The following is a 15,614-nucleotide window of genomic DNA, read 5'->3' as shown; positions in this document are numbered from 1 at the left end:
AGAACTGAGCCCATGTCTGTCCCTGGATCCACGAGTGGGAAGTGCTGAGAAGCTTGCGGGGAGCACAGGGGCTGGCAGGGAGTATCTTCCAGGCTTACTTTAATCAAGGCAAGGGCTGCACAGATGGCTCGGGTTAAGACCACTTGCTGCTCTTCCAGAGGCCTCAGGTTCAATTAGCAATCACACAGCAACCAACAACCGTCTGTCATGGTTCCAGGGAACCTGGTCTCTAAGGGTATCTGGCAGCAGGGTGTCGGGGAGGGAAGGGAAAGGCCTTCGTGTGGTGGTTCAACTTTTAATGACCAGCACTCAGAAGGCAGAGGCAGCCAGATCGATGAGTTCAAGGCCAGCATAGTCTACAAAGTGGGTTCCAAGCCAGTGAAGGCTACACAGTAAGACTAGGTCTTAAAAAAAAAAAGGCAAAGCTGATTAGATGGCTCAGTGTATAAAGGCAATCATTGGCAAGCCTGGCAACTTGAGTTTGATCCCCAGGACTCACATAGTGGAAGAAGAAGCAAACATTCTCTCAAGTTGTCCTCTGACCTCCACATGTGCACCCTGCCATGTTCAAGCATATGTGCACACACACAACAATTTTTTTTTTAAAAAAAGCCAGGAACTGTTAGTGCATATCAATAGTTGCACACGCCTTTAATCCCAGCACTTGGGAGGCAGAGGCAGGCGGATTTCTGAGTTCGAGGCCAGCCTGGTCTACAGAGTGAGTTCCAGGACAGCCAGGGCTACCTAGAGAAACCCTGTCTCAGAAAAAGCCAAAAAATAAAAAAATAGTTGCACATACCCAAGAGTTAGTGATCAGCTTGAGCAACAGTGAGATTCCCTATCTGCAAAGATGCAGCCAAAGGAAAAGGGCCAGGAGCAAATGCTGGGAGGCCTTGTGACTTCTTGAGCTGCTCTGATTTTGTCCCCCTTAACATCATCATCAGTGAGTAAAGTGAACCCTCATGGCCCTTGTGCCTGCCCAGCTCAGCAAAGGCAGAAGTGGAGGATCTCATTCCTTATGTAAATATTTTTATCGGGAACAAAGCCAACCCTTGATGAAGAAATCTCTGGAGCACCTTCTCCATTAGCCAGAGATCTGGCTGTGGCTGTGGTAAAGCCAGTCTAGACCAAGCAGACACTCAAAGCTGTGGGGAAAGAGGGCATTTATTAGCCAACATCAGGAGGAGCAGAGCCCAGGCTCCCTATCCCATCCCATGCCTGTCCCACCCACCTGGGTGATGAGTGGGGGCATTCCTGAAGAAGTACAGCCATTCTCACAATAAATACATTCATTGTGGGGTGGAGGTGGGAGAGGCATGGGTGAAGGGCAGTAAAAACTCGTGGGGTTCCACGTTCTCAGCTACAAAAATAACAGTCATCCTCACCCAAGGGGAATGGGAGAGCTCAGTCAGGGTTGATTGTCCCGTCTGGGCCTGGAGACATCTGAGGCCCTTGGACCTTGAAGGTGCCCTGGTGAGGTAGGACAGGAATGGGAGCCAAGCATCCACACTCCCAGCCTCTGCCCTTTGCATAGTTCCAGGAAATGGGCGTCATGTGCCAGGTGAGATATCAATCACTTCCTCCTGCTCTGGTCTAGGAGAAGCAATTGCTTGGTCCCTAAGAGGGAGGCTGGCTCATTGAGTGCAGTGTTGGCCACTTGTCCTAGTTCAGTGAGGACAGCTAAATGGGAAGGGAAATCTTCCTTTGAAATATCCATGGACCAAACCTAGTAGACACAGGTCTGACTGAGGCAGCGAGGGGAGGTTCAGGATGTACATGTGGGCAGAAATGTAAGCACATGATATGGATGTGTTGCCACATCGGCTCAGGGAAAGGACATGCCTGGAGCTCTGGCAGCCTTGCGTGTGAATGAGAGGAGGAGGGAGGCTGACTCACAAGGACTACAGAGGAAAAAAGAGGGGAGTGATGATTCTCTCCTCCAAGCTGGCCTGTTCCCAGTCTCCTGCTAAAGGGTTACCACACGGGGCTGGGGCTGGAGAGAGGATAGACCGGAAGGTAACAGTTGGGAGGGTGCCCTGAATCTAGGATGAGTGAGACAAGGATGCCCCAGTTGGAGGAGCGGACACTGCAGCCCAGCTGATACACATTCATCCATGTGTCCGTGTGAAAGGAAGCAGGACTCAGGTGGCTGGTAGAGAGAGGTCTTGTCTGAATTCAGGACTACCCAGCACACAGCTGTGCAGAGGGTGGTGACATTGAGGCCATCTGGACCTGCAGAGCCCTACCTGAGAAGAAGAGGAAGGTTGGGCAGATAATGGGATAAGAAGACAATTCTCTCCTCCCAAGTCTTTAGGTCAAGGGATAGAAACTGGGTCTGGGTTTGCGGAGTAGTTGGTTCTCGGGGAGCACCTACCTTTGAGGAGCACCGGTGGGCCTGGGCTGCTCACATGTGCCTTGGAGACTGAAGAGGGAGGGGACTTTGGCTAACCATGACTCTGGCTAGACCTACAGAGACATCAAAAAGTTGGAAGGAAGTGGAGTTGGGAGCATGAAGGAGGGTGGACATGTTTGGGGAGGCAGTGGCTCAGCCTAGGGCAGACAGGCTGGCTTGGAAGAGCATTTGTTTGGGAAGCTGCGCTCAGACAGAGCTCTCATCTAGCTGTTCTACGAGCTGTGTGTGCTTCCTCTTCTCCAGGATGCGGCTGAGCTCTTCTGCAAAGGAGCAGGGTCCTGCTGGCACTCCATTGTTGCTCTGCCGCAGGAGCACATAACTGTTGCCATTCATCCTTCGCAGCCGGCTGGGCAGTGCCACCAGCCCATTGGTCAGCTCAGCCGGTGGGGGTGGTGGGGGTGGTGGGGGTGGGGCTGGCGCTCCTTCCCCAGGGATGATCTGAAGACAGCCACTATCCAGACCTCCAGCTCCATCTCCATCATCACCGTCATCTTCCTCTCCAGGACACTGGCCTGAGACTGTCTGCAGCTGCACAGCCGAGCCCCCTGCCCGGCCAGCCCGACCCAATGAGTATTTTCGTCTTCGACCTCGTCTGCCTCCCCTCAGACAAGCCACATAGAGGAGGGAAGATGCCAAGATGAGGCAGAGGCCACCAAGAATCGCAATGGCTACCACATAGAACAACCTCATGTCTTGTGCCAGCTGTGCCCCAGGTGTGGCAGGGGCGTGTGGAGCTGGGGCAGGGGTGGCTGGCCGGACTGTGAGGCTGTAGGAAGCCAGCAGCATACGGAGGCCATTCTCCTCGGCATAGCAGCCGTAGTTGCCACTGTGTTCCAGTTGTGTGTCTGTTACCAGCAGCCCGTCCACTCCCACGCGGTAGCCATCCTGCCCATCACTCAAGCTCTTGCTCCCATTGAGTAGCCACACAGCCCGGGCCAGGTTAGATGGCTGGTCACAGGGCAAGAGGACATCATCACCCCGGAGCACAGATCGGGTCTTGAGTGACGGTGGTGGTTCTGGGGAGCAACGGGAGGAAAGATCAATACCTGCCCGTCCCAGACAGCATTGGAATTGGCAAGATAGACTGTAGACAGCTGTCTACAGGCACACAATCTAGAACTGGTGACACCTAAGCAAGCCTGTGCGTGCATCGTGCTTCCCAGGATGCACCTCGGCCCTCCCTTCGTAGGAAGTGAGCAGTGTCTTAGGCCCTTTCTCCTTCTCCAGCAGCCCCTCTGCCCTCTGCGTTCAGTTCCTACTGTTTACCACATCTTACCGTCAGCACAGCTTCCTTTCCTGAACACCAGACTTGACTGTTTACCATGTTCTGGGCATCTCGATAAGGCTAACATCTCATCCATCACCCACACCAGGTCCGTCCTTTGCACTGCTACCATTAGCTGCTCAGCAGTTTGCATCAGGAACCTGGGAGGCTCCCTTGCCTCTCTCTCTCTGTCCTCTTTATGTCTACCCTCATGAGACTCTCAGACCTGTTCCTTTCTCTCCTTCCATGGCTGTCTGCCCTCTAGGGCCCTCGTTTAATCTCTTCTTGCAACTACAGGTGATCCTTGAAAACACAAATCCAGACTGAGGAGACAGGTCAGTGAGTGTAGGGGCTAGCTGCTAAGCTTGTCCACTGATTTCAACCCCTGGGATCCACATGTAGGAAGGAGAAGACGGACTCCCATAAGGTGTCTTATACGTGTGCATCCACATCACACGTGCTTGTGAGCAAAATAAATAGTTTTAAAAATTTGAACTCAGGAGCTGGAGAGATGGCTCAGTGGGTAAGAGCAGTTGTTGCCCTTACAGAGGATCTGAGTTTGGCTCTCAGCACCCATGGGGTCGTTCACACGCATCCATAGCTCCAGTTCCAGGGAATACAATGCTCTTCTTACTGCCACGGACACCAGACATGCACACAGTGCACATACATACATGTAGGCAAAGTGCACTCATAAAATATTTTTTAAAAATATAGGGTGGGGAGGCCTTTAATTCCACTTGAGAGACAGAGGCACACAGAGCTCTGTGTTCAAGGCCAGCCTGGTCTACAGTGTTAGTTCCAGGACAGCCAGGGTTACACAGAGAAACCCTGTCTAGATTTAAAACAAACAAACAAACAACCCGAATATGATCATACTACTTCTTGGTGGTGTAAAACTCTTGCGAGGTTTCCTGTAAGGACCAACACTCGCCAGCCTCTTCCTCCTGAGCTCTCTGATGCCCTGCTGACCCCTGTCTGGTGCCATTGCTCTCCTCATGCCCTCTATCTGCCTGACGAGCTTGGACACAGCACAGCTTAGTGATCAAAAGCACAAACTCGGATCTGACTGCTTCAGGCCAGGTTGCTTCTGCACCTGCCGCTTAGTAGCTGAGTAACCATGAACAGTTTCCTCACAGTCCCCGTGCCTCAGAGGGGCTGTCCCTCATGGGGATGACAATGGTGCCGCTCACATGGAGTGTTTGTGAAAATAAACAGACGGCAGGATTTACACCCATGCTTGTCACCTAAGCTCTCAGTCCATGCCAGCTCTGACTGCCGACTTCTGTTCTTCCTTCGGGTATCAGCTCTGCTGCATGATTTCGTTTGGAGAGAAACACATTAACTTTCTGCATCTTGTTGTAGTTGAAACTGTTAATAATCACAGTTATTTGTGCTTACATCCCCCTACTTAGGCATATACTTTAGATATATACGATCATATAACCATAACACACTCTCCTCTCTCTCTCTCTCTCTCTCTCTCTCTCTCTCTCTCTCTCTCTCTCTCTCTCTGTGTGTGTGTGTGTGTGTGTGTGCTAGAGAGCAAACCCAGGGCCTTTATACACATAAGACAAGGAGAGTTCTCTACCAATTAGCCACACCCCCACCTGTCTCCAAGTCTTGAGTCCATTTCCTTATTTACACTTTACTTGGGAAATAAATATCCAACCAGCACTCTGTGCTGGGTCATCCTCACCAAAACCACCCAAGCACAGCAACTCAGAAGCATCCACATAAGTCCATGAGTTCCACTCACCTGCACCCCTGCTGCCCTCACAGCCTCGATTTCCTCTCTCTATGTCCTGTATCAATGCTGTCCTGCAGACAGAAAATCAAGATTCGTGAACACCAAAAAAATGGGCATCAAGATTACCAGTAATACCTTACAGGCGGGTGGACTTTTTTCCTCCACTTAAGGCACATCTACCCCATCCGTACCCCCAACCTCTACCCTGGGACCTGTTGGCTACGGTGGTGGCCACCATGCAGGCATGGGTGCTGGAGTCCCAGCCACAATAGGGGTCCCGTGCCAGGATGCAGTCATAGCAGGAACGGTAGCGTGAGCAGCTGGACAGAGGAAACTGGATGACTCCAGTCGCAGCCCCCACGTAGAGGCTGTGCTGGAACCAGAGAGGACAGTCGATCAGCAACCCAAGTCTCTGCCCAGCCTCCCCAGTCCCCTTTTCTGTTAGCATATTGAGGCCAAACTACCTGCATTGGTGAGATAACTAGATTGTCCACAGACTGGGGCTCCCTGAACACTTGAATCTCTTCGATAATGTGCATCCCAGAGCCCAGGACTACGGCCTTGTGGATCCAGCCATCAGCTGATGTAGAAAAGGCAGAAGTCAGAACCCAACAGTGTGATATGCTCTCAGTACCCAACAGGATGCCTAATGGGAACAGCTCAAGAATCATAAGGTTAGAGACAAGAGGTCAGCCACCAGCAGTGGTTGCTCAGGCTCTGGGATACTCCAGGCCACGGTGGCAGGAACTATTGTGTTCAGAAATATCAGTAACCAAGGCCATTGGGGATCAGGGATTTGGGTCCCCAGAAGCACCTGTGCCCAGAAAGAGCAGGTCATAGGTGGGTCCAGCAGGTGTGTGGACGTGTGTTCCTGCGAGATGTGTGTAGCGTACACTGCGTTTCAACAGCAGGGGCCGCCCACGTGTGGGCACCACAGGCCGAGCCATCAGTGGGTGCAACTTCACAAAGTCCAGAACCAGGGAGGGCAAGTCTTGAGATGAGTTGTAGCCTCGGCTGCGCAATGAATCTGTGATGCACTGGGTTGGGGGATGGGTGGTGAGGCTCGGGACTTCACCACCTGCCTCCCTCTTATAAAGCTGAGGCCCTGCCCCCGACCCCCCCCCCCCAGCTCTGTCTACTCAATGAAGGGTGTCCAGGCTTGGGTGCTCACCGAGCCAGGCCGGGGTTCAGGCACCCCACCCTCATAGCGGCCCCAGCGCCGGGCACTATCTTGGTACTCCATAAAAGGGCCAGTGAAGACAGCCTGAATCTCAGCCAGGTCATAGCGGCAGATGGCCGAAGCCTCCAGCGTCTTCCTAGGAATGAGACATAGTGGAGGACTGAGTGGAGCCTGCCCCAGCCCTGTGCTCCGTCTGGAGCCACTTCACCACGGTCCATCTCCACTGGAGGCCCATGGACCCATCTTGTGCATCAGTGGACCACAATGCCCTCTGGCCCTGGGATAGCTTGACAAGCCTGACCTCATTTTGCAGCCAGCCCTCCCTCTCCCCAGCTCCTCCATGATGTCAGTTCCTTTCCTTTCCCACCACCTCTGTGCTTACCACTGTGTGGCCAGTGTGAAGACCGCATAGAAGTGTGTGTGCGATGACGTATCAGCGTCCAGGCTGCAGACCCCACGCAGTGTCTCATACTGTGGGATGTGGCAGATGAGACGAGCCTTCAGGAAGGATGTCCACTTCTTCTGCAGGATCTTCTTCCCTCCCAGATCTCCCTGAGGAGGCAGGGACACAGGATCAGGATCAGAGGCCTAGCCTCTTCCCACACCCTGACTGCATCATATGCACCTTGCACACACGGGCTACTCTAGCCACACGGTGGCTGCTGCGACTCTGAGTGAAGCTGCTGGAGCCTTCCTCACGCTCCATGAAGAAGTAGTAAATCTTGTCATCGTCACCCACTGCACTGGTCTTGCTCTCCCGCACCAGCACAGAAAACACAAACTCAGCATCTGTGGGTTGAGTATTTATTTGAGTGGCTTATGAAACAGGTCAAGCTCTCTCCCACAACCTCGCCCCAAGCCACACCCCCTCATAGCCACCTTCCCCCGCAACACACACACACACAGCCTTCTTCCGTAATACACAGGTGTGGAATGGACAGGCTCACCTGCAGACTTAAAAATGGGATGGTCAGCTGCCCAAAGGAATAAACAATAAGAAATAGACTCCCCCCAATCCCCGTCATCCTGCTAACCATTGAGCCAGTGCATGGGTGCCTCCTCGGTTCTCAGAGAGTGTGGGTGGCGGCTCCGGCGGATATCAGGAATGCTCCGGAATTCATACCGCGTGGCTGTGTAGAGGCCTCCATCTGGGGCAGGGACATCCAAGCATGAGATACATGTCATGTGCAACAGGGAACATGGCATGCACAAACGGCAAGTCCTAGCAACAGGATCCACATTCAGATCATAGAATCCTGGGGCTGAGGGCTAGCTGCAGGAGTGTCTGCTCACCAATGATAAGGCCTGTGAAGCCACGGGCTGGGTCATAAGGACATTTCTCCTTTCCCTCCTCAAAGCTAGTGGGCAAGATGAAGGCCTCAGCATCCTGGAGAATAAAGGTCCCAATTGGTCAATGGTCCTGAGGACAGGCAAGGGTTGCAGCTCAACGTCAGGCCAGTCTAGGGTTAGGAGTCAGGGCTAGGGGCACGGCTACTCACAATGGCTGCACAGAGGGGCTGGAAGGCGTGGGTCCCACATGCATAGAAGTGGGAAGCATTGAGCCGCTGTAGAAACCGCACATGGTTGAAACACTCCGTCTACAGACAGAGGGAGGCAGTGATGGAACCCGTCTGCCCAGATACAAGCCACCTCCATGACTCTAGCTTCGCAGTCAGATTCCTGCCCCCACCTACAGGATACGTTTTCCTGATACCACTCCTCCAGCATCTCCTGTGTTTGTCTCCTGCAATCCCCTCCACCAGAGCTCAAAGACAGAGGAGGATTTCAGGAGAATGGGGGCTTGACACGAGCTCAAAAGTTACTTTTAAGGGGTTGGAGAGATGGTTCAGTAGTTACGAACATTAACTGTTCTTCCAGAGGACACAGGTTCAATCCCCAGTCTCACGACCATCTGTAAGTCCAGGATATGACACCCTCACACAGACATACATGTAGGCAAAACACTAATGCACAGAGGGGGGAAAGTTACTTTTGAGCAATGCTCCTCCCTAATCCTGGAGCTCCCACAAATCCTAACTCTCTCTCTCTCTTTCTGTTACCTTACAGGCAACGCCAATCTCACACTGTCCTAAAGGAAGCTCCTGTTTTCCCTGACCCACAGCATCCTTCTTAAACCCATTTACCCAGTCTTTCCCTCCTCCACCTCCATCTACCTAGCTCTGGTCCAGAAGCATCTTTGCTGTGGCCTACTCTCTTGTCCCTACACTCAGTCCTGCTCCATGAGCCACTGTGCCAAGTGGTTCTTGAACTTGGCCACTTCACTATTCTCATCTGGTTCAGACAACCAGCACCTCTTCCTTTGGTCTGGCAGCCACCTGGCCCCTCGTAACCGATGCTACTCTTCATGACAGCCGCTCACTCAGTGAGTGAAAGGCACTCAGAGTGTGAAATTCAAACAGACAAGGGGAGCTGTTGTCAACAGCCTGTCCTGTCTTCCTGCCTCCCAGGTGGCCTGAGGAGGGGACCGTAGACGCCATGTCCAAAGTTTGCTCCCAGAGATGACCATCTGTCAGTGCCCTCTTGCGCCCATCCAGTTTACTTTCCAAAGCACCTCAGATGTAAAACAGACCAAGGCATGGCCGCGGCTCACCAATGCTCTGAGCACACAGGCCCACATGTCCCTGGTCTTCCCCTGCCTGCTCGCTCCATCTACGCCAGCCACACTGGTTTCCTCTGTCCCTCAGGTGCCCTAGGCTGCTGTCCAAATCTCGGATCCTCCTTCTGTCTGTTACCCAGAACTGAAATCCATGGAAGACTTCTCATTTCCACTTAGACGCTGTCACCTATGCCTGTCCCTTGTATTGGCCTGCTCAGGCCTTTTCCTCAGCCCTAGGATGCCCCCAACTTTCCACTGTTTTGCTGTCTCTAGACTCAGTCTGTTTTAATTCTTCTGGTGTGTGAGGTGAGGCAGACATTCCTAGAGCCGTTCCCTAAGACAGAGAAAAGGCAGTTTGGGAAGAATTCTGAAGTCAATAAGCCTGGGAAGCAGTCACATCTGTCTCTACTGGGTGACTTCTCAGAGCCTTAAGGATGTCACTGTGCACTGTGGGATAGGAATGCCGCCCCTTCCAAACACACTGGACCACTTCAGTCCCTCTTTTGAAAACGAGTATCCTTCAGGGCAATGCTTTGGGAAATGTTCTCTGATACCTTGCTGCTCAAAGTGGTCTGGGAACCAGAGATAACAGCTTTAGTCGGCTTTCTAGAGCAGCAGCGTCTTAGGGCCTTTTCAGACCAACTGATCCGGAGCCTGTGATTCACATGAGGGCCTCTAAGGCATCAAACAGTATGCGTGTCATTGTCACAATAAAGTCCAAACCCTCCATTGGGCATTTATGAGACTTTGTGACCTGGGTTCATCTACCCCACTACCTCTGTTTATTACCTACAGTACACTGAGGGAGCCTCTCAGAGAAAAATTTAGAGGGATACACCACAGACTTATTGAGTCAGAATCTCTACATTGGTGGCCCTTGGGATATATATTGCTTTTAGTTTGAAACAAAAATCTGATATAGTCCAGGCTAGCCTCAAACTTGTTTGGGGCCAAGGCTTTCCTTGAACTTCTAATCCAACTGCCGGGATCATAGGCACATGCCACCATGTCCAGTATGAATATGCACTTTTTGTTTCATACACACACACACACACACACATGCATATATATGATATATATATATATATATATATATATATATATATATATATATATCCCAAGGGCTGAAATTATAGGCATATGCCACCATAACTAGCTTAGAATATGTATTTTTTCTATTTATTTTGTGTGTTCATATGTGTGCCTATGCTAAGTCATGTCGCTGGTCCAAGAATGTATATTCTTATGAATTTCTGCAAGCCAGCAGTGGTGTTATGCACCTTTAATCCCAGCACTTGGGAGGCACAGGCAGACAAATCTCTATGAATTGGAGGCCAGCCTGGTCTACAGAGTGAGTTGCAGGCCATCCAAGGATATATAGTAAGGCTCTGTCTCAAAAACTCCAAAATAAATAAGTAGATACAGAAACCTAGAAAGCTCTCTAAATGGTTGTTACCTAGCCAGACATGATCTCCCGATCCCTCACAAACACTCTGCCTTTTAGCTAGAAAGGACTAATATTTGACTAATGTCTTTCCATGAACACCAGGTGCTTAGACTAGAGGTCCAGCAAAGTCTCATTCTTCCTAACTGTGAAATGGGTATAACAATGTTTCATCGGATTATTTTAGAACTAGATCTAGTTGTCACTTGTTAGCAGTTACTTACTGTTATGATTATACTTTGAGATCCCCCAGGAAAGAGATTAAGTTATTGTGACAGACCAAGCTATAGACCACAGATATTTGGGGTCAAAGGGTTACCCTGAGGCCCAGGCACTCACACGACTCATCACGGTTGTGCACTTGGATGCACATCTGTCCTACTCCATCTGTGTCCCTCCAATCCTGGCACCCCTGGTTGAGGAGGAAAAAAGGAGACCTGGGGACAGGGAGCTCACATACCTGGTTGTTTTTCCCTTTCTGATGACACTTGCTTTGCATCTCTGGGGAGGCCTCCCAGTGGATCTAGTGAGAATAAAGGGACAGACTGCTATGTTGACCTCAATATCCACTACCCAGAGAATCAGACAGTGGTGCTCCAGAGTACAGGAGACACTAAAGGGAGGTGGATTTCAGAAGAAGCCCTGGGCTGGAGAGGACAGTGCTGTCCAGAGGTCAAAGGCTGGGGGCCAGGTCTTTGGGTAATTGAGGTACCAGGAAGCTGGAGACCCTGTGGTTGGTCCAGGTGCCAGGGGCTGACCTCTTTGTGAGTCCCATCTCCTATGTCACGGGCACTGAGAGAGAACAGGGCGCCTCGAGCCCCCACCAGCAGCCTCTCAGATGCCTCCTCTAGCAGCAGTGTTGAGTAGTTGTGGGCTTGGCCCTTGAAGTACCGAATCCAGGAGAGCTCTAAGAACAAGAGAGGCAGTGAGCCACCTGGGGGCTACTTCCTGTTCCCAGCTCTGGCAGACATAATCTTTCAAGGTTGGAGGGGGGGTCTAACCTTCATAGGAGATGGTCATCCGTGGGGTAGCATCTAGCTCACGGGATGGTCTCCGCAGTGAGGGTCCAGGCACTGCTGTTACCCTGAGGAAGCTGAAGAGGAGGGGCCAGAGCCTCCCCCACATCTTCCTTGGAAGTTCAGACCAACAAGACCCCAAGGGCAGCCCAGGAGAGTCACAGGAGGGGAGGGGAAGAGCAGTCACTGGGTTCAAAGTCCAGGGTGTGATCACATGGAGGTCAGGGGTCATGAGGTCATGGGGGTCAAGTAGTCATGGGGCCATGGAGGATCCTGGAATGGAGGGGACATGGAGCCACAGGGTTGTGTGGCCATGGAATCACAGGGAAGCAGTCAGAGGGAGGGGTGAGTCACGTGCCTTTCTGCATCAAATGCAAATTCCATGGAGAGTGGGCATTGTAGAGTGCCAGCAGGGTTGTAGGGTACTGAAGGGGTCACCTTGCCCCCAACCTCAGGGCAAGTTCCAGTTCTCTGTCTGTTCTCTGAAGGAGGAGAGAAACAAACCAAAACAATAAATAAAACGAACCCTCCAAAATGGAAAGCCTTTGATCTGTGCGTGGGCATAAGAGGGACTACCAGACTTCAGGTGGCACTGAAAGTCAGAGGCCGGACATCCCACACCAGGAAAGTCTCACAGCATTCTGCCCAGATCTGCTCTGGAGCAGAAGGCTGTGGCAAACTCACTGTCTTCACAAGACTCTAGACTAGCTTTAACCTATACCATGGTAACAACCCTCTTCCAGTCAGCAGACTGCTTGGGCCCATCTTGGTAGAGAGGCCTGATCCTCTAACAAAGCTGCCTGCGGGGGAGCCTACTGCTGAAAGGCCTGGGCAGTCAGTTAATGGGCCTTTGTTAATTTTGTTCTGTTTTCCCTTTGTTTTTTCTTTCCCTTGGCCTAAGAGCTCCCTCTGGAATTTCTCTTTAATTAGACACTTCTCTCTGGCATTTTTTCTCTAAGGGGTACACAACTCTGCCTTGCCTGTGCGAGCCCTTACTGCACCTTCTGGCTGGGCATCTACCCACTGGCAAGAAGCACAGGCATGAGGGGCTGGGGGTGAGGTGCAGGTATTTGGGTTTCTGAGCTGCACAGGTGTAATTTCTGCTCAGGAGACTGCGGTGTGAAAGACTAGTTAAGACTTAAGCAATATGGAATCAGTGAGCTATGGGATCCTGAAGCTTTCGGCCACCTTTCGTGGCACATCTTAAAGACTAGTCCCACGCCTGAGGTAGGGGGCAGTTGATGGGCCTCCCCCTTATCTCCAGGGAACTTCCGAAGATTTCCTTGGCTGGGCAAGGTGTGGAGAATGCCTGATCTACCCAATGTCATCAGACAGCCATAGGCAGGGTCAGAGGGTGTCTCTGACCTCTCCTTTTCCTTCTGGGTCAAATATTAACCATCTGGCTGTAAAGAGAGGGGTGTGATCTGGAGCTGGTCAGAGGAATAGAAAGAATTTGGAGGGTTTGTTCAAGAGGTAAAGGTTAGCCCTGTCATGAGAAGGAGGGAGGCAGGGAGAAAGAGGGAGAGGGTGAGGGAGAGAGAGAGAGAGAGAGAGAGAGAGAGAGAGAGAGAGAGAGAGAGAGAGAGACTGAGCCGCCCCAGAAAGGGCATCTGTTCTTGTTTGAGGAAGTTTCAGGCTGCCCAAGCTCCACCCTCACTGTGAAAGCACACCTGCTTACATTGGGGCCTCCTGTTTGCTCAGCACTGAAGTCCTATGGCTAGGGAAGTCTGTCTGACCAGGAGAGGCAGGAGGAACACATCCTAGGTCAGAGGAAACACTCAGTGTGGAGTGAATGGAACGCGGGTGCATTTATTTTGAGTCACATGGGTCTCAAAGACTGTGACACACTTGCACACAGTGTGTACACAGGTTCAAGTAGGGCAGAGAACACATGCATTTATTTATAGGAGTCATGTGCACACGCATGCGCCCGCACACGCGTACACACAGAGCACACAAAGGGCCAAGGCCACCTAAGGTTGTGTTTACCTGTCATCCACTCAGTGGATCATATATCCTCAGAGGTGAACAAGCAGGGCTAGATAGCTGGCGTCCTAGTCAACAGGAGGGTCTTGTTCACACACATTTGTATAGGGGCATTCACACAAAATTGTTGATCGTGGGCAGGCATAGTGCACACATGTATTCTGAGTCTCCTGGGGTGAGATGCACAGCAGAATGTTGTCTTTTTTCCTGAAAGTCCTGGTCATAAGGCCAGCTCTCTGTGTCTCTCTCTCTCTCTGTCTCTCTCTGTCTCTGTCTCTCTGTCTCTCTCTGTCTCTGTCTCTCTGTCTCTGTCTCTCTCTCTGTCTCTCTCTGTCTGTCTCTCTCTCTCTCTCTCTCTCTCTCTCTCTCTCTCTCTCTCTCTCTCTCTCTCTCTCTCTCTCTCTGTCCCCTGCCTCGGCCGAGTGTGTGTGTGTGTGTGTGTGTGTTTGTGTGTGTCTTCTGACTTGGGGTGAGTGCCTGTAAAGGCAAATGGCTAACCCAGGGAGGAGGAGATCCTCATCTCGCAAATGGAAGGTAAAATGCTACCTTAGCAGCCTTCTTTTCCCCCAGTTTGCATTTCTAGATCTGGAGAACTGGGCTAAAGCATTCAGCCCCACTTAACCTGTTGGGAGGGCCGGGTTAATGGCCAGGGGGTGGAGCATGCCACCCCCTCCCCGCAGTACTAAGAGGGGTCAAGGTCTCCAGTTCACACCCCACACTTCACTCCAAGTTTGGGTTCCTTCCCAGGGCTTGCCCGCTGAACTCTGATCATCTTCTGTTAGATCCTAGGGTGGAGAAAACTGGGGAGGGGAGGATCACCCCCAATAGGATCAATAGGATCTCAACCTTCATCCCTGATGTCCATCTGCCTGGGGTTAGCGGTATTTGCCTCTGTCCAGTAGGATGGAGGTCTCTTCAGGTTTGAGGGCGCCTCTCCCTCGTCTTCCCCTCCCTCCACCATCCTGGACAGTCCGCAGATCTCTCCTTTGATCAGATCTAACCTCAGTATCAACTGCTGCGGCTCGAGGACAAGCTCTCCTTCGATCCCGCCGGACGCCAGGAGACATGACCCAGATCCAGGGGAACACTGCTCTCCATGCGGGTCCCTGCCACGCTAGGGCCCCCCGACTCCGAGAAGGCCAGTCTGCGCTCTGCGCGACCCGAGGCCTGGCCCGCACCCCTCTAGAACCATTTATGCGGGATTGGGGGTCTCGGCGGTGAAAAAGGCCTGGCCTAGCTTGGAGGGTGGAATGGACATGGACAAGGCTTTGCCCGGCCACAGCCCCCGGTCCCGCCACCGCCCGCACTCCCCGCCTCCCTCACCTTTGCGCTGGGATCCGGGCCCATAGAGACAGCGACGTGCGGCTCCGCGGCCCCACGGCACCAGCTGCGGGAGGAAGGGGCCGCGGCCGAAGCGAGGCGGGGTGGAGGCGGAGCCGGGGGTGGGGCGGGGGCCGGAGGCGGGCCGGAGGCGGGGGCGGGGAAGGGTGCCCGCCCTCCTTTGCGCCCCCCACCACACACAATAGACTCGATTTGTGGGTGATGCTCGAGGCCCACGGCTCCTGGAGTCCTCTTTCTTCCAGGCTCAGTCGGTCTGGGTATCGCCCGCCCCCTGGTGGGGGGGGGGCTCACCACAGCGTGCGCCCTAAAACAGGCTGATCCTGCGGGTCGGCTCTGGTCCTAAGACCCCTCCCATTTACCTACTGCAGGGACGCGTAAACCTCGGGTCCTAGAGTCTTGTACTCTGCTCTCTAACCTGCACCTCACTTCTTGCAAAACATGTTTGCCATGCCCTCCTGCCTTTGGTCTATGGAGCGGGCGTGCTGAAGGGGACGAACAGTATCAGATTTCTGCGTAGCTCCTGGTTCCCAGTTCAAGGTGTAATTCCTCGCTCCCCGCTCTCCCCAGGCTGTTCAGCTTGAGGTCTGAGTGGGTGAGATGGGG

At 52.5% G+C, this 15,614-nt stretch overlaps 1 protein-coding gene across 7 annotated transcripts; it reads right to left on the bottom strand.

Annotated features, from left to right (window-relative positions):
• Positions 1–1,146: 1,146 nt before the first annotated feature.
• On the bottom strand, positions 1,147–15,140 carry Sema4g (semaphorin 4G). Of its 7 annotated transcripts, none has more exons than XR_013106931.1 (18): positions 14,994–15,110; positions 13,674–13,840; positions 13,355–13,444; positions 11,670–12,166; positions 11,427–11,575; positions 11,129–11,191; positions 8,107–8,205; positions 7,901–7,994; positions 7,642–7,755; positions 7,233–7,396; positions 6,990–7,159; positions 6,599–6,743; positions 6,242–6,464; positions 5,892–6,007; positions 5,640–5,800; positions 5,437–5,498; positions 2,375–3,429; positions 1,902–2,246 (listed from the first exon to the last, which is right to left on the bottom strand). XR_013106931.1 is itself a non-coding variant. In XM_034511945.2 (15 exons), the coding sequence occupies exons 2-15, from the start codon at positions 11,914–11,916 to the stop codon at positions 2,600–2,602; spliced, it is 2,637 nt and encodes an 878-aa protein (XP_034367836.1). In that variant the 5' UTR covers positions 11,917–12,166; positions 14,994–15,140; the 3' UTR covers positions 1,902–2,599. The 7 variants fall into 7 exon arrangements, 1 of the variants encoding a protein (XP_034367836.1); XR_013106933.1 differs by having other exon boundaries at positions 13,363–13,444; XR_013106929.1 differs by lacking the exon at positions 13,355–13,444.
• Between the last annotated feature and the right edge of the window lie 474 nt (positions 15,141–15,614).

This window comes from Arvicanthis niloticus, chromosome 1 (assembly GCF_011762505.2).
Source record: "Arvicanthis niloticus isolate mArvNil1 chromosome 1, mArvNil1.pat.X, whole genome shotgun sequence".
In the NCBI taxonomy this organism is placed as follows: Eukaryota; Metazoa; Chordata; class Mammalia; order Rodentia; family Muridae; genus Arvicanthis; species Arvicanthis niloticus.
Note: the sequence above shows the minus strand (reverse complement) of the source record. Positions and strands in the feature narration are given on the sequence as shown.

Excerpts from the sequence above, each read along its gene's own strand:
- Sema4g (XM_034511945.2), bottom strand. The coding sequence starts at position 11,916 with ATGACCCCTGACCTCCATGTGATCACACCCTGGACTTTGAACCCAGTG. Across the intron at positions 11,192-11,426 it reads GAGATGGGACTCACAAAGAG|ATCCACTGGGAGGCCTCCCC; the intron begins GTCAGCCCCTGG and ends TATTCTCACTAG. Across the intron at positions 7,397-7,641 it reads ACCCATGCACTGGCTCAATG|ATGCTGAGTTTGTGTTTTCT; the intron begins GTTAGCAGGATG and ends CTCAACCCACAG.